Source organism: Chelonia mydas, chromosome 8, assembly GCF_015237465.2.
Source record: "Chelonia mydas isolate rCheMyd1 chromosome 8, rCheMyd1.pri.v2, whole genome shotgun sequence".
In the NCBI taxonomy this organism is placed as follows: domain Eukaryota; kingdom Metazoa; phylum Chordata; order Testudines; family Cheloniidae; genus Chelonia; species Chelonia mydas.
In genome coordinates, this window is record NC_057854.1 from 71,148,132 (window position 1) to 71,171,360 (window position 23,229).

The window sequence follows — 23,229 nt, forward strand, 5'->3', positions numbered from 1 at the left end:
AGGTCATCAATGGTGGAGCAAGTTGACTGACACCAGAACAAAAGGAAGGATGGTTTGGGGAAATTTAAAAAATGTAAGTAACTAGATTCCAACTTTTGATAATGTGTACATTCTGTCCTATTCTTGTTTCTCTCTCATCTATTTATACAGTAAGCTTACAGGGGCAGAAACTGTCTGTCTTACTACAATTGCACAGCGCAACTGAAAACAACCCTAACATATCTTTGGGCTCTACCATAATAACAACATTAAATAATTACAATGATTAATAATAAAAAGACTGCATTTGATTAATTGGGAATGGGGAGGGAAGTGTTTTGAAAATTAAAATCATACCTAGAAGTGAAGTCTCCTTTGCAAATGCTGCAGCAATAGCTGGGTCCAATGCTGGTTGCCCATCACCAGACGGAAGATCAGGTCGAGTATAGTCCCTACTTTTATCATTGTTGTACTTCACATTTAAATTCACCAGTTTGGAAAAATCAATCCGTAGGGTACAGCAAGCATTATAAATATTTTGACCATCTAATGCCTGAAAGAGGAAAAATGTATTTAATAACATAAAATATAGCTTGGTCACAACTGTTGAAGTCTGATAAAAGTGAGCACACATTTGTCCATTTAAACTAAAATTATTTAGTTTAAAAACCAATAAAGATCAAATTTATTAGGTACCTCATAAAGGTCATTCCTGGAAGCTTTTTAATTTCCCTTACCTTGAAAAATTTTGCATACCAAAATACCCGGAGATTTATAGTAGCATTTTAGTGCAGTAAAACTTGGGAACTAGTTTGTCAGATCTACTGAATCAACCTTGTTCCACGCTGCTTGGTATTTAACTCAAGTTTAATGCAGATATACTGTAAAGTTTTCAAAAGTTAAAACCTACTAAAAACAGTAAAGCATTCTTTTTAAAGGGGCATTAGACAGAGAGAGACGACTAAATAGAAGGCATTAAAATAATACGTAAAAAGTGGTTATGTGGAGGATCACAGTATTTGCAGTGTTCTATGTAGAATGTTTTTTGTTCTACTGTTGAACAAGAGCAGCATCAACACTTAAAAGATAAATGAAAGATCTGCTACACCTATTTTAAGTTAATTTTTTTAAAACAAACAATTCCTTACTGTTACTGTGGTTCGATATGTGATGCAGCAGTATTCCACTTAGGTATGTGTGTGCCCACCTCATCAGAGCTGGAGAATTTTGCCTAGCAGTACTTGAAAACGGATGGTGCTCGCGCCTTGTGGCCATAATCCTTCCCCGGCTATATGAGGTGGTGCCGCTTCGACCCCCCTCAGTTCCTTTGCACAGAACACCCAGAGACTAGACTCCAATGCAGAGGGGATGTAGGATGGGTCATGGAACACATGTCTGCATCATATCTTTAACCACTTCTTCTTCCTCGAGTACACGCAGCCATGTATTCCGTTTAGGTGACTCACAAACAGTACTCAAAAGCGATTGTTAGATGTGAAAGTGTATTCAGGCCAATTTACTTTTTATTAGGATAGATCAAAGTAATTGTTGAATGTATAGTATATATTCAGAGGTTTAAACCTCACAGAAACTAGTGGAATGTTTCTTGTATAGTTTTCACTTATCTATTCCTGTCATAATGTAATAGCAAACATTTACATGGTAAATACCCTTGCAACTAAATTACCCATCAAAGAAATCTTGTGAAATGCTAATGAAGGACTTAAGGGCTTTACCAGAAAGTCAATTTCAAGCAAGTGGCCATTATGTATATCAGAAAACTTCACTTCAATCTGTGAGGTGCAGAGTAATTTTAGGGGAAGGGGCACAGCTAGGGCCCAGACTAACCCCGACGGGGGTGGGGAGGGAGCTCCGCCCAGCTCCACTCCTGGCCCCGCACCCGGGGTCCTGGCAGCCGGCCCTGTCGCAGGCCTTGGCCGCCAGCCCTGCCGCAGGCCTTGGCTGCTAGCATCCACCTCGGCCCCCTTACCCCTGTCCGCGCTCCCAGCTCCCTGTGCTGCTGAGGTGGTCGGTAAGATGATTCTGGATCCTAGGTAAGTGGTTGGTTACCGGCATGATACTCTCCACAATCAGAACTACCACAATCTGATTGCCTCCTGGCAGAGCATCCTGGAGTGTGCTCCCCCTTGCTTGTTCACATATACATTGTGGTGGTATTGTCTGTAAGTATGTGAACCACTGAGCCCAATATGGTCCAGAAAAGCATGACATTGTAGATGGCCTGAAGTGCCATCAGACTGATATGCAGCTCTGACCTTGACTTTTCAGCAGCCCCAGATGTGCTCCACAGCCCCTCAGGGAGGCCTTGGTGACAAAAGTCCTTGCTGGTGAGGGCCGGACAAAGAACAGCCTGACAAACATCCTCTGGAAGCATCCATCACTGTGAGATGTCCAGGACCAGTGGAGGAAGATGGACCAATCTGTCCGACTGAAGAGTTGGACAGTAAACTGTCCTGAGACACATTTGAAGGGGGCAAAGATGCAACCTTGCAAACTGGACCAGCTGTGTGCAAACAGACCCAGAGTCCAAGAGCCTCAGGCACATCCGAATTCTTGTGAAAGGCTGAGACTGCAGACTGAGGCAAAGGTGGCAAATTGCCTGAAAATTGTCAGTTGGCAAAAATGCTCTCAAACTCTTAGAGAGTCTATAAGGGCAACAATAAACTCAATTTTCTGAATGGGAACCAAAGTTGACTTTCCAGTGTTTAGGATGAGACCCAGATGTTCGAGCAAGTGCATGTAGTGTAGACGTGGAAAAGGACTTCCGCTCTGGACACTGCCACTCAGTAAACAGACATCCAGGTAAGGGAAGTTGTAGATTCCTTCCTTCCTGAGGTATGCCATCACCATGACCAGGCACATGGTAAAAAACCCAACAGGCTAAAGGGAAGCACCACATATTGGAAATGGTGCTCTGCTATGACAAAACAAAGAAACGTTCTGTGGCTTGGCAAAACTGCCACATGAAAATTGGCATCCAGAAGGTCCAGAGCAGTCAACCAGTCGTTCCAAGACAATGGGGGAGGATATGTCATGTTGAGGCCATGAAGGTCAAGCATCTTCCCCCTCCCTTGAATTTGGGCACCAGAAAGTACCAGAAATAGAAGCTCTGACCCTGGTGTTCCAGCGGAACCCCCTCCACTGCTCCCAAAGCCAGCAGAGAGCAATCCTGCTTGAGGAACAGCATCTCATGAGAGGTGTCCCTGAATAGGGATGGGGAAGGAGGAGGGGAGGGGGATAAGAACGTAAGAATGGCCATACTGGGTCAGACCAAAGGTCCATCCAGCCCACTATCCTGTCTACCAACAGTGGCCAATGCCAGGTGCCCCAGAGGGAGTGAACCTAACAGGTAATGATCAAGTGATCTCTCTCCTGCCATCCATCTCCACTCTCTGACAAACAGAGGCTAGGGACACCATTCCTTGCCCATCCTGGCTAATAACCATTAATGGACTTAACCTCCATGAATTTATCCAGTTCTCTTTTAAACCCTGTTATAGTCCTAGCCTTCACAATCTCCTCAGGCAAGGAGTTCCACAGGTTGACTGTGCGCTGAGTGAAGAAAAACTTCATTTTATTTGTTTTAAACCTGCTACACATTAATTTCATTTCATGGCCCCTAGTTCTTATATTATGGGAACAAGTAAATAACTTTTCCTTATTCACTTTCTCCACACCACTCATGATTTTATATACCTCTATCATATCCCCCCTTAGTCTCCACTTTTCCATGCTGAAAAGTCCTAGCCTTTAATCTCTCCTCATATGGGACCTGTTCCAAACCGCTAATCATTTTAGTTGCCCTTTTCTGAACCTTTTCTAATGCCAGTATATCTTTTTTGAGATGAGGGGACCACATCTGAAAGCAGTATTCAAGATGTGGGAGTACCATGGATTTATATAAGGGCAATAAGATATTCTCAGTCTTATTCTCTATCCCTTTTTTAATGATTCCTAACATCCCATTTGCTTTTCTGACTGCCTCTGCACGCTGCGTGGATGTCTTCAGAGAACTATCCATGATGACTCCAAGATCTTTTTCCTGATTAGTTGTAGCTAAATTAGGCCCCATCATATTGTATGTATAGTTGGAGTTATTTTTTCCAACATGCATTACTTTACATTTATCCACATTAAATTTCATTTACCATTTTGTTGCCCAATTACTTAGTTTTGTGAGATCTTTTTGAAGTTCTTCACAGTCTGCTTTGGTCTTGACTATCTTGAGTAGTTTAGTATCATCTGCAAACTTTGCCACCACACTGTTTACCCCTTTCTCCAGATCATTTATGAATAAGGTGAATAGGATTGGTCCTAGGACTGACCCTTGGGGAACACACCTAGTTACCCCTCTCCATTCTGAAAATTTACCATTTATTCCTACCATTTGTTCCCTGTCTTTTAACCAGTTCTCAATCCACGGAAGGATCTTCCCTCTTATCCCATGACAACTTAATTTACGTAAGAGCCTTTGGTGACGGACCTTGTCAAAGGCTTTCTGGAAATCTAAGTATACTATGTCCACATGTTTGCTGACCCCCTCAAAGAACTTTAATAGATTATTAAGACATGATCTCCCTTTACAGAAACCATGTTGACTTTCGCGCAACAATTTATGTTCTTCTATGTGTCTGACAATTTTATTCTTTACTATTGTTTCAATTAATTTGCCCAGTACAGACGTTAGACTTACCGGTCTGTAATTTCCAGGATCACCTCTACAGACCTTCTTAAATATTGGTGTTACATTAGCTATCTTTCAGTCACTGGGTACAGTACCTGATTTAAAGGACAGGTTACAAACCACAGTTAATAGTTCCACAATTTCACATTTGAGTTCTTTCAGAACTCTTGGGTGAATGCTATCTGATCCCAGTGACTTGTTACTGTTAAGTTTCTCAATGAATTCCAAAACCAACTCTAATGACACTTCAATCTGTGACAATTCCTCAGATTTGTCACCTACAAAAGACAGCTCAGGTTTGGGAATCTCCCTAACATCCTCAGCCATGAAGACTGAAGCAAAGAATTCATTTAGTTTCTCTGCGATGACTATCATCTTTAAGCGCTCCTTTTGTAACTCGATCGTCCAAGGGCCCCACTAGTTGTTTAGCAGGCTTCCTGCTTCTGATGTACTTAAAAAACATTTTGTTATTACCTTTTGAGTTTTTGGCTAGCTGTCTTTCAAACTCCTTTTTGGCTTTTCCAATTGCATTTTTACACTTAATTTGGTAGTGTTTATGCTCCTTTCTATTTACCTTACTAGGATTTGACTTCCACTTTTTAAAAGATGCTTTTTTATCTCTCACTGCTTCTTTTACATGGTTGTTAAGCCACGGTGGCTCTTTTTTAGTTCTTTTACTGTGTTTTTTAATTTGGGCTATACATTTAAGTTGAGCCTCTATTATGGTGTCTTTGAAAAGTGTCCATGCAGCTTGCAGGGATTTCACTCTAGTCACTGTACCTTTTAATTTCTGTTTAACCTCCTCATTTTTGCATAGTTCCCCTTTCTGAAATTAAATGCCACAGTGTTGGGCTATTGAGGTGTTCTTCCTACCACTGGAATGTTAAATGTTATTATATTATGGTCACTATTTCCAAGTGGTCCTGTTATAGTTACCTCTTGGACCAGAACCTGCGCTCCACTCAGGACTAGATCGAGAGTTGCCTCTCCCCTTGTGGGTTCCTGCACCAGCTGCTCCAAGAAGCAGTCATTTAAAGACAAGAAATTTTGTCTCTGCATTTCATCTTGAGGTGACATGTACCCAGTCAATATGGAGATAACTGAAATCCCCCACTATTACCGAGTTCTTTATTTTGATAGCCGCTCTAATCTCCCTTAGCATTTCATCGTCACTATCACTGTCCTGGTCAGATGGTCGATAATAGATCCCTACTGTTATATTCTTATTAGAGCATGGAATTACTATTCACAGAGATTCACAGAGATTCTATGGCATGTGGATTTATTTAAGATTTTTATTTCATTTGATTCTACATCTTCTTTCACATGTAGTGCTACCCCCTACCCGCACAACCTGTTCTGTCCTTCCGTTATATTTTGTACCCCAGAATGATTGTGTCCCACTGATTGTCCTCACTCCACCAGGTTTCTGTGATGCCTATTATATCAATATCCTCCTTTAACATGAGGCACTCTAGTTCACCCATCTTATTATTTAGACTTCTAGCATTTGTGTACAAGCACTTTAAAAACTTGTCACTGTTTATCTGTCTACCCTTTTCCGATGTGTCAGATTCTTTATGTGAACGTTTCTCGTCTGACCTGGCCCATACTTTGTCCTCTTCCATCCTCTCCTCCTGACTAAAACCTAGAGATTCTCTATCAATAGACCCTCCAAGAGAAGTCTTTGTCTGATCCACGTGCACCTCTGCAGCAATCAGCTTTCCCCCCATCTCTTAGTTTAAAAATTGCTCTGCAACCTTTTTAATGTTAAGTGCCAGCAGTCTGGATCCACTTTGGTTTAGGTGGAGCCCATCCCTCCTGTATAGGCTTCCCCATCCCAAAAGTTTCCCCAGCTCCTAATAAATCTAAACCCCTCCTCTCTCTACACCATCGTCTTATCCATGCATTGAGACTCTGAAGCTCTGCCTGCCTACCTGGCCCTGCACGTGGAACTGGAAGCATTTCTGAGAATGCCACCAGAGAGGTCCTGGATTTCAGTCTCTTTCCCAGCAGCCTAAATTTGGCCTCCAGGATGTCTTTCCTACCCTTCCCTACGTCACTGGTACCTACATGTACCACGATCACCGGCTACTCCCCAGCACTACACATAAAAGTCTATCTAGATGCCTCGAGAGATCCGCAACCTTTGCACCAGGCAGGCAAGTCACCATACAGTTCTCCCGGTCATCACAAACCCAGCTATCTATGTTTCTAATGATTGAATCGCCCATCACTAACACCTGCCTTTTCCTAATGACTGGAGTTCCCTCCCCCAGAGAGGTAACCTCAGTGCGAGAGGATACCCCAACATCATCTGGAAGGAGGGTACCAACTATGGTAAGATTTCCCTCTGCTCCCGCTGACTGCTCTCCTTCTCTGGGCCTTTCATCCTCCTTAACAGCGCAGGGGCTGTCTGACTGGAGGTGGGACAAATCTTCATTGTCCCAGAAAGCCTCATCAACATACCTCTCTGCCTCCCTTAGCTCCTCCAGTTCCACCACCCTGGCCTCCAAAGCCCGTACACCGTCTCTGAGGGCCAGGAGCTCCTTGCACTAAATGCACACATACGTCACCCGCCCACAGGGCAGGTAATCATACATGCTACACTGAGTGCAATGAACAGGATAGCCCCCACTCTACTGCTGGGTTTCTGCCTGCATTTTCTCCTACAGCTACCTAGGTTAATGATAGGGTTTTTGTTTAAATCAAGAAGTTTTGATTATAGTTTAGTTTAAAGGTTTTAAAGAATGGCAAGTATACCTCGCCCCCTTTCCACTCCCCTTCCAAACACCCTCTCGAAATTCCCTGTTAGCGGTCCCTGGTCGCAAAGCCCTGGTCACTTGCTCACGGCTTTATAGAGCCCTGGCCTTCTTGATAGCCCTGCCCCCTGACTAAGGCTCAGCCAATGAACAGAGGCTTCTAGATTCCAAACCTTGTTTAGAAGCTCACAGCTTCCAACTGCCAGCCACAGCACATGGTCCTGTGCAAAGGAACTGGATGGCATAGCCACATTTGACAGAGCTTAGAACCCAGACGTCAGTGGTGATCGAGACCCAAGCATTGTGAAAGCAAACCAGTCTGTTCCCAAATGGAGTGTGCAGGAAGAAGGGAGCAATGACTGGAACATGGCTCTGGTCCAAGGAGTCAAAATGGGTACATGGAGGACTCTCGGGAAAAGCATGTTGACTGGCCAAACCAGAATGCCTCCTCCTCTGGGACTTATGCCCCTTTCAGGGGTAGTCCTGCTGTCTCAGGGAGGGAAAGCCTGCCCAAATGTAGATGATAGACGATGCTGCTGCTGACCACCACAGTGACGTCTCTGCACTGGTGGCATATATACCCTCAAGGACTGTAGGATAGCCATAGAGTTCTTGAAGGAGTGCGGAGTCTCGTCTGTTTGGAAAAAAGGACTCCGTCGTTGAAGGGTAAATCCTCTGTGGCCTGTTGTACATGGAGAGCAATACCCAGATTCAGCAGCCAGGAAGCCCTTCTCATGGTCACCACTGAGGCCATCACTCTGCGATGCAGCACAGACTGCAACGAAGTCTTAGCCACCAATCAGCCTTTGGTGATAAATGCCTGAAATTTCTCCCTCAGGGCTTCAGGGGACACATCAGGTCCAAACATTTAGAGTCTTTATTCTTGGGAGTTGACTTACATCTGCTCTGTCGGGCTCTATGGTTCACAGCAGTTACAACCAGGAAATCTGGGGCTGGATGCAAGTAAAAACCCTCAAATCGCTGCACTGGAATGAAATAACATTTCTCCATATGCTTTACAATAGGCACTACTGAAGCTGGATTGCTTCAGAGAACTTAGCAGGCTCTCAGAGCTCATCGTTAATAGGGAGGGCGACTAACAGGGCCAGGCAGCTGCAGGATATCCAACAATTTATGGGTATTCTCCTGCAGGAACTCTGTTTGCATACCCAGGGAAGCAGCCATGCACTGCGAAAGATTCTGGTATGCCTTGAAATACTTAACTACCAAAGGAGCGGAAGAGCCAGGCACAATGGAATCATCTGCGGATGAAGATAAAATGGTTAACTGTGCCAGAGCCAGATCCTACTCCAGGACTGATGGGACCTGGATGGGAAAACTCTGGATGCGCTGCAAGGGAAATGTTCACTGGTGCCTGGGCCTGTGGCAGATCAACTGTCACCACCACAGACCTGCCCAGTGGTTTCACCTTAGACCGAGATGTAGAGTGGAACCTCTGCGACCGAGAAGCAGGGGTTGGAACCGGAGTCAACAGTACAGGGTCTCCATCCTCCCTGCATGGCACCAGGGAGTGGTTGATGGGTCCTGCTCCTTCCTGCATGCCAGCATTCACACCGTACTGGGCTGCACCTCTTCTGGAGGAACAGAGAAGACCCCACGCAACCTGGAGCAACCTTAATCAGTCTCATGCAATCTTTTCCTCTCCACACTCAATGGGGAGGGACTCCTCCGTCCCTTTGGAGAGGCACCAGTTCCAGAGCAGGAAGCGGTAGAATTCTGAGAACCTGAGGGCGACCTCTGATCTAACAGAGGCCTCGGTGCCGAAGCAAGCTGCACTGCCTGTTCAAGCAGGTGCTGCTTTAGACAAAGTTCCCTTGTCATCTGAGTCCATCTTGTGAATGATTTGCAAATCAAACACAAATTTTTGATGTGGGCTTTGCCTACGCACAGCAAGTACTGTATGTGGGGATTGTTGCTGGGAATTGCTCCCTCACACGATGGACAGTGTTTAAACCCTGGTTAGGGCATCACCAGAGAAATACTTAAACTAATGCTAACTAAAACTAACACTATATTAAGGGTACTAATTAACTGTATACTACTAGAAAGGTCACTAAGAAAGAGAGGTTGTGAAGTTAAGAACCACACACAGCTCCAACCCCAGCCATGAGCAGTAAGAAGGAATTGAGGGGGTTTGCAGTGGTGCCGCCTCATATAGCCAGAGGAGGAGCTATGGTCACAAGACATGAGCGCAGCTCCTCTACAGGTCCTGCTCGGCAAAATTCTCCAGCTGTGATGTGCTGAGGGTGCACTCATCTAAGTAGAATACATGGCTGTATCAACTCAAAGAATTATGTATTTTTCTAATTATGTTCTTGATAATTCCAAATGGAGTTGACGCATGTATCAGGCCCGTTTAGAGATTTCTAAAACACTGTACATCTATATATGAATTTTCAAATTTTATTTATGTTTAAAGAAAGCCACATCAGTGTTATTTTTCATTGAATGTCAGTGCTTCTTAATAAGAACTATTTCTGTACTTCCCAGCAACAAATCTCATGACTAAAAAGCTCTAATTAAAGAGCTTAATACAAGAGAGTAATAGTGGAGGTTTTCACAGCTGATTAAGTTTTATTATTTGTTTGGAAAAAATTGTGCTCATATTAAACCAATATACGATTAATAAGTGATTCTATTAAATACAAATTATCTTGCATACAAACACAGAAGGCTACATTCAAATACTGTGTTTAAATCTATGTCACATGATGGTCCACTTGACTGATGCCTGTTTCCTTAATTCTTGGCAAGTTTCATTTTTTAATAACTAGTTGAAATAATTATGCATTGAAATTTTCCTATAAACAAAGAATGAGATCATTTCAAATTCTCATTTAGATTGACAGCACAGTGGATATTAATGAAAAATTACTCACCTGGAATTCTTCTTTTTTTTAACTATTATTTCACAGAATTCTTACTCTTGGGTCTTCTGCTCCCAGCACAAGATAAGGCAGAATATCCCCAAGTTCAAAGCTTTTGAGTGCTCAAAGGCTGCAGTAGCAGCAGCAGGACTATCCACCTAAGCCCTTTTCACTGATCATGGTCCAACAAACTACCATTACCTCAGTTCCTAGAATCTTCTACTCAGCTCTCTAATTATGGAGGATAAATCAAGACCTCTCAAATTAGTCACAGTTGTAAAAAAATTAACCGCAAAAAACTGCTAAAAAAAATTTCTTAGGAAAAAACCCCCCAACAAGAGAGATACACACTCTCTTCCCCCTTTGAAAAGGCATTATCCCCACAGGATTCTCACTCTGAATCAATGGATGTCTCAGAATAAAAGAATTAATACTACAACAGGCACTGCAAAAAAAAAGGCAAATGACCAATATTCTAACTTTGAAAAACTGGCCAATTCAAATATAAGATGCCTGAAGAAAAACAAAACTAAGAGAGGGTGAGAGAGTTTGGGCATTGGCTCAACAGCAATGAGGGACCAAACGGAAACTCCATCCACTGAAGCTGAATCTAGGCAACAACGCTTTGTATGAGGGCTGCTGCAATATGGCTGCTTTACATGTCAAATTAAAAACAGACTCAGGCTGGCATCAGAAACTGCCTTGCCTCACATTGTACAAACTGTGAAAGGGGTGGGCTGCAGGCCTGCCTGATGATAGCAATAGGAAATGCAGTCTGCCAGCCATTTAGATATGGTACCTGTGATAGAAATTTTGTCTGCTACATATGGAATCCCAAAAGCCTTCTAATGTGGCTTGTGGAGAAAGACCTCACTAAAACAGACAGGCATATACAGAAAAAGTGCCAGGAGAATGATTGGCTCAACAGGGAGGAATTCAGTCCCCATCTTTGGAAGAAATATTGGATGAATTAGCAATACCAACCGTACCTCTTGATATTTGGCATAAGGTAGATCCAGTCATTACAGCTGAAAGCTTACCCACTTAGCAAGCGAATGCCACTGCCACTAGGAAAGTTACCTTCCACATAAAAAATAAAAATCTTGATCTCACAGACAGAGAAATGGCTCAAAATCAGCTACCATTAGCTATGTCCAAACCCCAGTAATATGCCACACACACAAAAAAAAAAGGGGGGGGGGAGGGAGGGAGGAGTTTCAAATGTGTAAAGCCTTATATTAATCTGACGACTATGGGTTGCAGATAGATTTCCTTCAACTGGCTTACAATGGGCAGAAAGAGTTGTCATATTAAGAGAAATACAACTAGACTTTAATCCAGAAAGACAAAGGTAGTCAGGCATGTATGGAGGGTACTTAAAAGCATCCATATGTGTTTGTTTGTATTTTCAACTTAGAACTGTAATTCCTCCTGCCACCACCTGAAAGCGTAAGAACAACTTGAAGCATGGTTTCAGAGTAACAGCCGTATTAGTCTGTATTCGCAAAAAGAAAAGGAGTACTTGTGGCACCTTAGAGACTAACCAATTTATTTGAGCATAAGCTTTCGTGAGCTACAGCTCGGAACACTGAATCTCAGGAGTTCCTTCTTGCCAGGAGTGAGGCAAAGAGAACAAGATGACCCCTTGCAGCAGACATGAAAACTGTAACTGCTTGGGGCAGTGTGGGGCACCTTCAAGAATACTGAAATCTTATCTCTTCTGAGGTTAGGCAGAATCTTTGCTAGTACTGGTGGAGAGCAGAAGTACTGATGGATAAGCAAATAGGACCCTCCATACTCACAGTATGGAGATGGGATCCTGGCAAATATGGTCATCTATAGGTATCATATGGAGAAATCCTTGATCCAGGAACCACTTGTAGCACATGTTCTTCTCCACGAAAATGAGAAATCCAAGACAAAGCCTGCTTTTGCACGTACTACGCTTCCTGACACAGGAGCTGCAATCCAGGGCTCCATGCTTGCTTATACAGAAATAACAGCCTATTTAAAAAAAGATCACCTTTAGGATTCTGAATGTCTGAAAATCTTTAGTCTGTTCCATGGTGACATCTCTTACACATTAGAAAATTACATTAGTTAAAACTGGAAGTCTAGTTCTAGCAGAAGAAGATCCATAGACTATCATCAGGGCAGAGTTGCCCTGAAGTTATTCAGATGGGATGGGAAAGTCCCTCTGGAACTTGCTTCCACTACGATATAGGTTTTAATGAGGTTATCCATATGGAGATATGTCATAAGCACTATGTATACAGCTAGGGACAACCATAACACTCATAAGTATGGTTCAAAATGACCAGCTATGACAAATCTTCTTTACTAGACATATGATGTCCTCAACTGGTCTCTCAGGGACAACCTGGGACTTAAGAATTCAGATAGGGATGCCAGAACCATGGTGTTGACAAACTATTTTGGGGGGTCCTACATGGCAGTATCCTTGAATTAGCCCATCATCCGGAAAGGGAGACATATGCACTCCAGCCTGGCTCCAGGTAGGCCCTGACTACTGTCATTAAAATATGGAATACTCATACAAGTCTCAATGCCAATATAGAGAACTGGCAATGCTGTTCCTCTATAAATGTAAGGGTATTTCTACACTGCAATCGGATTCCCCCAGCTGGCTGTGCCATCTGACTCGTGCTCAGGCTAAAGGGCTCTTTAACTGTGGCACAGACATTTGGGCTTGGCTGAAGCCCAAGCTCTGGGTCCCTCCCCCGTCACAGGGTTCCAGAGCCCAGGCTACCGCCTGAGCACAAACATCTACATTGCAATTAAGCAGCCCCTTAGCCCAAGTCCTGGGACCCTGAGTCAGCTGCAGTGTAAACATCCCCTCAGACAATGTTTGTGACTGAAAAGTATCACTTTGTGCATGTCAGCATCGAAAAGGCATCTGCAAGGTCCAGAAGTCTTCCTCTAAAAGAGGCATGATAGTTTAGAGTACACCAGAGTCTTGTCTCAGTGTTTTTTTCCTCTGCCCAGAGGTAGTTTGCTGCATTCTGCTCAAGGTGAAGTTTGTGCTATCTTCACTTCATTTGCAGATACCATGATCCAATCCAGAGGCGGTGATAAAAACATAGATCAGCATGTCCAGAATCTATTCCAAGAGGAAATGACATTTTCCGGGAAAACAAGTGGTAGGGGAATGCATTTTTCACTATTTATGCTAGCTATCTGAATGAGTGAAGTTCCATCGGGCCAGAGGCTTCATAGCACGCATCCTTGTCAATATCTCACTATTTTCTTCAGAACACTCAGATAAATACCATCTCTTCCAAGTACTTACATCACTTAAGTTTTTCAAATTGCTCTTTAACTTCCTTACTAAGTCTTCAATTTCTGTTAAGGTCACATTCTCATTTCCTTTGAAGTCTGCCACTGGAAAATTAATTTCCCATTATCTTCTATAGTAAGAATGATGGAAAAATCATTTAACAACTTCACTATCTCATCATGCTTTTCAACTGACCCCCATGCAGCCCACTAGTTTTTTTAGAAGGCCTAGTCAAACAGTCTTCTCACTTCTAATGTACTTCAAATGTATTTAAATAGGGACAAGTCATTTCTTGTTCTCTTTTGTCTCCTTTCCAGTCAATTTTCAATTTAGCAGGCACAGTCTGTGTTGCTCAAGACAGATTTTGGCTTTTTAAAGGATTTTTTTTAACCCAATACTTTAACACTAAAAACTGTACTCATTCATTTTACTTACACAGTGAGGTCCTGATATCAGATTGGGCCCTATAGGTGTTACCACAACAGACAAAACAACAATTATTAGGGTATACGTCATCTCTGTATGAAGAAGATTACTCTCTTTAAAAAGCAGTGGAAGAGTTTAGGACATTACTAAGATTAGCAATGTCTTATACTAACACATTTTTCAAATATCTCTTGTAAGCCACACACGATAAATATGAAATTAAAGAATCAGGGTTAGCTTAAGTTTGGTTAAAGAAATACATGTGTAGTAAAGAAAGGCCCCGATTAGCAAGCTGAAGGCAGGCCTTGAAAATACTAAATTATAAGGCCAGAAGGAATGAAGTAGAGAAGATGTCCTGTTCAAAGAACAACTAATAAGATAAGTGGAAGTCTCTAAAAACAAGGCCTCTGACGTTTAGGGGGGACTGCAGATGTTTTTAAATAAGACAAAAGGAATCTGTCTTAAAAGAAGCCAGCATAAGCCTTCCCACCATGCATACCAGTGTTAAAGCCTACATGAACCCAGATACAATGGAAAAACTGCTCATAAGCAAGAAGGAGGGAAAGGACTGACTTGGGAAGAAAGGAGGTTGTAAATCTTATGTGGATTAAGACTAGAACTAAGGATGAATTGTCTCAAACTGTTCTTTATCTGAAGTTAGTAATTGGCAATGATTTTACCTGTTTGTTGCAGGGTATTTAAAAAAAAACAAACACACCTCTTAAAGGGTTCATTGCTAAATGACCATGTTGGAACCAATATGGATGTAAGCACCATGGGGTTTAGCCCGTTTGTACATATTTTGCTCAGATACTTATAAATGTTTTGTTACTGTTTGGATGTAGTAAATAGCTTATTATTTATGCTTTTTAGGCAAGTTTAGAGCAATTGTATAAATACTGTTTGGCCATCAGATTTAATAAAGGAATGTATGGTTAAATCAGTGTCATGGTAATACCATGCACAAATAATAATAATTCCATCACCACAGGATAACTCACTAGCCCAAAAGTAATTTTGTACTTACCAGTTTTGCTTGCTGTGCATTTATTGGATCACCATATTGCAGTAAAGCTTGAAATTGGTTATTCTTTGTGAATGTGATTATCTTCAATACAGCACCAAATTTAGAGAATATCTGTCAAAAATAACAAGACTATATGTATAGAAATTTATTACAAATCATATAAACTAAAAAGTTACACAGACAACTGGCTTACTTGGTGAAGAACATCCAGGGTTACAGGGTAGTACATGTTGTCAATAATTATTCTAAGTACTGGACTCTGAGCTGGAGTCACTGCACTCTCACTAACAGTAGTTCCACTAATGGGAGTATTTGTTGTCTGTACTGCGGTCACTGCCTGAAGAACAGCTTGAGCCCGCTAAATAAAAAGAAAAAATACGTATTATAAAGAAAGTATTTCAAGAAAAAAGGTTCAGAAGCTTATTGCTATATTCATATTTTTACTGTTAACAAATATTTAGTTACCTTTGGCACAATAAAAGTTCACCTCTTTAAAAATACACCTACTGACGTAACAATAGAATGGTAAACATTTTAGATATTCCTTCAGTGGTATGGCAGCAAAACTAAACTATCTACTAGATCTAGACAATAAAGTGCAATGCCAAATTAGGGTAGCATAATGGAAACCACCATAATTTACCATCAGGGGTGAAGGCAGTAATACTGAAAATAATGATTGGTTCTTACTGAACAACAGGAAGTGGCTTCAAATGAAGCCAATAACTGGCCTTTCTAGTAGCAAGTATGGCTCTACTAGTAGGAAAAAAGTGAGCTTTGGGGGGATTTCAGAAGAATATTTCCACAGGTTACAATGAGGAGTAAATCAACAACAAAAAACAAAAACTACAGAATCATAATGTGATTTACTGAATAACTGAATTTTTTAAAAAAAAATATTTCCAATATTCATATTAGAGTTAATCAAAACAAAGCAAAAAGTTCTGATAGGAAAAGATAATGCAAGTATGGTACTTCTAAAATATTCCGATTTCTGTTTTAATGAAATAATACACAGTAACTGAGAACAGTCAGAACAAAGTGGTCACAGATGAGCAAACTACTTGCAGTCAGTATTATCCAACCTCTTTAAAAAACAAAAATCCCAAGAGTTTCTTAAAGCAACAAGCACAGTTTTAAAAATTCCTCGGAGAATCACATAGTAACAACACATGAGCACACGTCTACATAACTACTTCTATTGCCAACTGATTTTAAAAGGGTTAGATGATTTTCTGAGGAAAAAATGCAAAAAAGAGGGTTTTCATTTCATGTTTTATTACAGTACCTTTAAGAGGTAAAATAATACACAACAGAAAAGACAAAAGTGTGCATGCCAGGTAAAAATCATAATCAATCACCAACATATGAATGCATAGTGCATAATCTAAAGGTATTACCAGAGACAATACACAACTGCAGATCCCACAACTCACACTGAAACGAATTAAGGAATAAGGAATAAGGAAAGTAAGAAAAAAAAAGACCTGGTGAACACTACTTGGGACAAGAAAGTTTACTGTATCGTGTCAAGCATTAGTTAATGCTACTCTGACAAAAGTATTTTGAAGACAATGTTAATTTCTTTTTAAAAAACACACGAAACACACCTCACTTTTACGCCACTCAAACATTTGGTTGAGTTACTTCATTGTTTCAGTCTATTTTTTAAACAAATAATAATGTGCCAATTAAAATTTATGTCTTAGGGTAACCTGGGAAGAAGTTTTTGCAAGTTCTGGTCCTTAGGCTGTACAACAAACTCTTATTCACACAAGTGAGCTCAATCAGGACTATTCAAGCAAGTAAGGATTTGTCTGCTCTGGCTTTCTACATCAGAGCCTGAAAACACTCTTTTTTCAGTGTGTGCTTATTCCTTACATTTAATTCCACTAAGGTCAACTGGACAGCATACCAGAGCAAGCATGATTGTTGGAATGAGCATTTGCACTGTAGCGCCTACAGCTTAGAAATTACAAGAGCAATAGATTGTTTTGGAGGAGAAAAAATTCAGTTAATATTTTTATAGAAACCCTTCTTTTAAGGTGTTTGAGAAAAACATAATGTTGGAATAGGCAAAATCAGCTGCATATTTAGCTTATGAAGTATTACATAAAATTGCTTTCTTTTAAAGTTTCGTATTATTCTACCACATTTGACTATTTCACCTTATGATCCTAGGAACATCATAATACATAAGCCTACAAAAATACAAAGTCTATATTAAAACATTTCATTCTGACAAACTGACAATCAAGGAGATTCACAGTTATGGCAGTCATTCTGTTCTTAACTCACCTAGTTGTGCCTAGATACTGCAGCACACAAGGTAAAAAATGTTTGTTTTAAATCCGAACTTTAATGTTATTTTGTTGTTGTGTTTACATGTCTTTTAGGACAAAATATCTTTACAAAATTATTAAAATGACATGAAACATTCAAATGACTTTTAAATCTGTTCTTTTAGTCAGGCATAAACCTATTGTGATTATACTTTTTCCATAGATAACCATGTTGCTGACAACCAATCATGGGAAATTCACAGAGTCATAAAGGCAACTTATTTTTACTTTCAAAGTTCAAAACTTGGCTGTTTAAGGTACCTATCTTTTCTAATTACAGCTCCTTCTCTCCTCCCTTTAGCTTAATCATTTGTACTTTTCTCCTATTTCATCCTTGCAATGAATCTACTGATTCTCTCATTTTCTTTGCATTTCTCTGTCGTGAATGTAAGGAAAGGACCATTTTAAAAATGAAACTGCCTAGCTTTCAAATGTAACCTACAAATTTGGGTAACAAAATTATGTGGTGAATGCCCCACCAGACGAGACTTAATGGAATAATCTGCACATGACCCATCAACAACTCCTTTTTAGTTTTCCCAGCAGGTACGACAATGTCCATCCCCATCATAGCCAACTGGATCCTGCTCTGTATATTGCTCCATCATGCTGGTGATGTCACAGAATATTTACAGCATTGTACTGTCAATTAATTCATTATAAAGGGTGCTTACAAGACTGAGCCAACTTAGTGCTAAAACAAAGATGGTACGGAAGCAAGGATACTGCCAAAAGGCTGACAGCATCACATCAGAGCAGAAGACGGTTGATTGAAGCAGGCAGGATATTGCCACAGGACCCCAAAGAAAATGAAAGGCAAATACATGACTGATAGTGTTCCTATTGTTTAAAGTTGTACATGAATCCACCACATATTGCCCATGCTGGCGTAATGTTTTATCATTCCCTTTATAAACTTCATTCTATTTACCTTTAAGTACTCATTTCTTACAGCTGGCACTTTTTATACTTACAATCTAAAATATTTCTTTAATGGGTAGGAGAATACTCAGAGATCCAAAAGATCTAGTATGTTTGTAGTGCCAGGCAGGGAAATTAATACCGAACTTAATTTTAGCAGAAAGCAAAACTATCAAGCAGGGAAGTTTCCAGAAAACTTCTCTTAAAAACATAATTAAAAAAATAAATTTGCCATTAACACACTATTATATCAAAAAGGACTTAAGTATGACAAGAGAGTAACAGAAACTGTAGATTGTCACAACAGACAACATTAGTCTGATCGAAAAGGGAACACAAGAAATGAACATGAAGATATTAGCATTTGAACTACGAAGGGTCAATGCTTCTTTTCCCCATACTTTGTAGGATACAGCAACCTCAAATACTAGGAAGACCTTTACTGCCCGTTACATTATCTTTGAAACAGTTCCCTGTTCTATTAAAAAAGTGTATTACAACTGTTTTGAAAGAATAATAGGTTCTACACACATCCAAGATCAAACAACAGAATTCTCAGTTACTGAATACATTTTTCCCAGGGTGATCGTTAATGCATTTTTCTTCAGAAACTGTACAGTGGGAAGAGCAGACCAAACAAACTGAGGTTAATAAAACTATTGAATTTATGATTCAAAACACTGGGAGTAGGATTCTGCATTAGTGTTAGGGCAATTCCATATGGTACTGAACTCTCAAATGCCAGAACCAAGAAACAAAGTTTTAGTTATGTAACTTCTAAACCAAGAGTCAATATTAAGACTTATTTTATGAAAAAAATTCAAATTTAATTAGAAACAATTAACCATGAAATACATGAATAAAATTCTAACATATAATTGCAACATGTACAATTCCAAACTGTGTCTTTTATAATATCACAATAAACTGCAGCTATCAGAAATAAAGTTTTGTTTATACAAAAATATATTCATGACTACATAGTGTATAGTTGAATGTATGCTAAACTTAATTTGCTATTGTATGCATTTGTTATACTCCATAACAGTAAATATACCTGGTTTAGTGTATTATCAGTCTTTAGCTCTTTATGATTGGAGTACTGAATATAGATGGGTTGGTTACGAAGATGAGGTGTCACAGCAGAATAGTAATTAACCATAGTGATAGCTGCTTCTTCTGTTGCCAGCTCCAAAAAAGCCTAAAATGTAAGAATTAAAAAAAAAAAAAAAAAGTATTTACACACTACACTTTGTATTGCTAGAATAAAACACATTCACATAATGCAGGGATTTGATAAGACTTCTAGTTTTCATGTTTTGCCAAAAAAACAAAAACAAAAAAATAAAAAAACCAACACAACAACAAAAAACCAAACCCCCCACTTCTCTGGAATGGGTCGGTAGTTGGCAAAAAAAGCCCATATCCTCAAAGACATCATTTTACGTCTGCCCAGTTTAGCAAACTGGGGTTTGTGCACATAAAATGATACCTTTGAAGAGGTTGGCCTAAATGGTTAGCCTGAAAGCCATATATTTTGAGTGTCATCTGCTCTGAACTATTAGTCTTTTACTGCTTTCTAACATAAAATAGACTAGAAATAGTATGGAGCACATTTAAGAGGAGTACAAACTGAAAGAATGCAAGGTTTTTCATATTAAATTATTTACCATTTACATCTGGATTAATCTCAGTAAGATTTTACCAGTATATCTGGAATGAGAAAATACTTAGTCACTGTACTATAAATGGAACCCTGAAACAAGAAGAATACCTGATTTTTTCCTTTTAGCATCAGGATGTTGGTTACCTTACCAAAAGGTAAGCCTAAAGCAATAACTTCTGTTTCTGTCACTTCACCAGGCAATTTCCTGATATGAAGAACACGAGAAGGAGCCCCATCCATTTTATCCTCTGCTTTGAATTTCTTGTTGTCATTACCATTGGCTGAAAGACATTTTTAAACTCCATTTCATATTTATAAGTCAGTAATATTTTAGAAAATATCTACACAAACAAACTTTTCAAATAAGATCGTTTTGTACTTGAGGCTAAATATTCAAGTCACCATGTGAGCTATGCACCCTCCCATTCATGTCAGCAAAGCCATTTAACATTTACCTACAATTTCTAAAGAAACTATCAAGCGGATGAAAATTTGAAACTGCTAGAGATCATATGACAAAGTTTGTGGAGAACAAATGTGATTGCCAGAGGACTAGAGAAAAACCTATGTAACTGATAAACAAGTCCAGTTAATTTCACTTTGATATGTGTGTGTGGGGCGGGGGGGGGGGGGGGGGGGGGGGCCTAGAATAAATCGATAGGCAGGCACTTATGTAAAAAAAAAAAATCCTCTCAGAGCCCAGCCTGAGTAATAAGAGTTGTTGTTGGAGAATTCCACAAAGGGAAGATAATGGAGAAGTCCACCATCTTCAAGTCTTCAGAGCGGTGACGGTAGCCTCTCAGTCTTACAGCATTATATTCATATGTTAAGGTCAGAGGGAACCATTAGGCCTTCTAGTCTGCCCCATGGATAAAATGGCCATAGAATTTCTCTCACTTACCCCTGTACTGAGCCCAATAACTTGTATTTGATTAACACATAAGGCATACAGTCTTGATTTAAAAAACATCAAAAGCCGGAGAACCCTCCACTTCATTTGGTAGTTTGTCCCAATGAACCTCCACTGTTAAAAATGTGTACCTTATTTCTAATTTGTATTTGTCTGGCTTTAACTTGGTTCTTGTTATGCCTTTCTCTGCTACATTAAGAGCCCTGTAGTGCTTTATAGTCTCCCTGTGAAAATACTTATACACTAATCATAGACTTTAAGGTCAGAAGTGACCATGAGGATCATGTAATCTGACCTCCTGCACAAAAACTTACCCACCTACACCTCATATCACCTCTCATTTTCTTTATGATACATTAACAAGATTGAGATTAAGTCTTTCACAGTAAGGCACTTTTCCAGGCCTCAAAATTGTTTCTCTCTCTTCTCTGCACCCTCTTCAATTTTTCAACATCCTTTTTAAAATGTAAACAGCAGAACTGGATGCAGTATTCCAGTAGTGGCACCCCCCAATGATGAAGTGGGAAGGGAGAATCCACACAGTAGCAGATGCTTTGCCCCTGATCTCTTATGGTATGTCTACACAGCAAAGAAAATCTCATGGCTGGCCCATACCAGCCGACTCAGGCTCACAGGGCTTGGGCTGTGGGGCTGTTTCACTGCTGGAGCTCGAGCTCTGGGATCCTTCCACCCTTCAACTGGGGCCATGAGCTGTTCTGGTATCTATACAGAGAATTATTCACTAATAGGACAAGCAGTAATACCAGACCTAAGAAAAAAATATCTATAGGGTTCCCCCCACAATGAATAAAAATTAAGTTGGCAAAACTCATGAAATTAAGCAAGTTTAAAAAAAAAATCAAGATTACTCTATGAAAATTTAGCATAAAAGACATTTTTTAATAAAATGTAAAAAAAAAAAAATAAGTTACATTGTTTCATTATAACTAATTATGACTATATACTATTGAATCCAGTTTCCTGACTGTGTTAACAAAGGCTATTTTGACACACTGACAGATGGGGTTATGCACCGTGGGTGGACTCTATGCCAGCCCATAAAGAGGCTCTCTCAATGTGAACAGCAGGGAGTTGCTGCTACACTTGTTGTTTCTAAGGGCTCAAAGTCTTGTAAGGAAAGTGTTAAGTATCACTTCACGGATAGTAATTCCAGGAAGTATTATTTGATTTCATGTGTGTCATGTGCCAACTTATCAGTTATGCAGAAATATGCAAATTGTTGATCTATAATAATAAACAGCATTTGTCAAACTTCTGAAAGTTTCAGGAAAATGAAAACTATTGTGCTCCCTTTAGTCCTACCATGTGTTAAAAACATACCCATAATTTAATTTTTTTTATTAAATTAAGCTACATCTTAAAATACATCTTTACATTTTTATTTAAAGAACAAAGTATATTCAATATGGGATGTTAAATAATTTTATGCAAACATTTCTTATTATTTAAACTGGAAGAAGATTTTCAAGTTTTTGATAGTATTAATTACCAGTGATTGTTTTATATTTGTTACATCTAAGTGGAAACTTCTTGTTTATACCAAACAACCCAATGTACCTTTAAATTAGTTAGCGATAGGATGAAAGAGCTTGTTGTTTAGCAGTCACTCAGATTTTCATACATAGTTTTCTCCTTTCTTACATGTTTTAATAAGCAGTAAAATTATTAACAATGCTGACATTTAAACTACTATTACTGCATCTGAGGGCAGTCCACAGCTCAAAGTTATCATTTCAGGCTCTCTGCAAACTCAGGCAGAGATCCTTGCATTTGTTAAAAAATGTCTCATTTTGAAGGTTTTCTTAGCAACCAGAACAGCCAGAAACTAACTTTATTTGTTTTTAAGGAATATGAAATCTGGGACTGAGAATGAAATATGGGACTCGGGAGTACAACTGAGAGATCAGTCCATACTCCCTCATCTCCAGCTAGTATTTCACAAATCTACAAGGATACATACAAAACACTTTGGAAACACCGTATTAAAGGAAATATTATAATTTTATATTAACATTAATTTGTGCATATTTTAATTATTAGTTTCTATTGATCTTGTAGAAATAGGGTAAATTTAGGATTAGATTTAAAACCCAATGTACAGACTTTTAGCCTTTCAAATGATTGTTTGCCCTCCCCACACTTTGAAGTTGCTTGATAATAGAGTTATATCTAGAGTCCTAAGTATAATAATGAACTTTTGTTCTGGTCACTTTATCTTTACATAGATACTCTGTGAGAAATTCCAGGTTGCTGACTGTTTAAAATGAAAACATACAGAGATTCC

At 39.7% G+C, this 23,229-nt stretch overlaps 1 protein-coding gene across 7 annotated transcripts in view; it reads right to left on the reverse strand.

Annotated features, from left to right (window-relative positions):
• PTBP2 (polypyrimidine tract binding protein 2) overlaps nt 1–23,229 on the reverse strand; it is a 117,007-nt gene that overhangs the window by 23,096 nt on the left and 70,682 nt on the right. For all 7 annotated transcript variants that reach the window (XM_043521472.1, XM_037906130.2, XM_037906132.2 and 4 more), the window contains 5 exons: nt 20,123–20,295; nt 19,406–19,549; nt 15,279–15,443; nt 15,086–15,196; nt 337–532 (listed from right to left, as the gene is read on the reverse strand). In XM_043521472.1, coding sequence (XP_043377407.1) covers nt 337–532; nt 15,086–15,196; nt 15,279–15,443; nt 19,406–19,549; nt 20,123–20,295 — 789 coding nt within the window. The remainder of the gene's footprint in view (nt 1–336; nt 533–15,085; nt 15,197–15,278; nt 15,444–19,405; nt 19,550–20,122; nt 20,296–23,229) is intronic.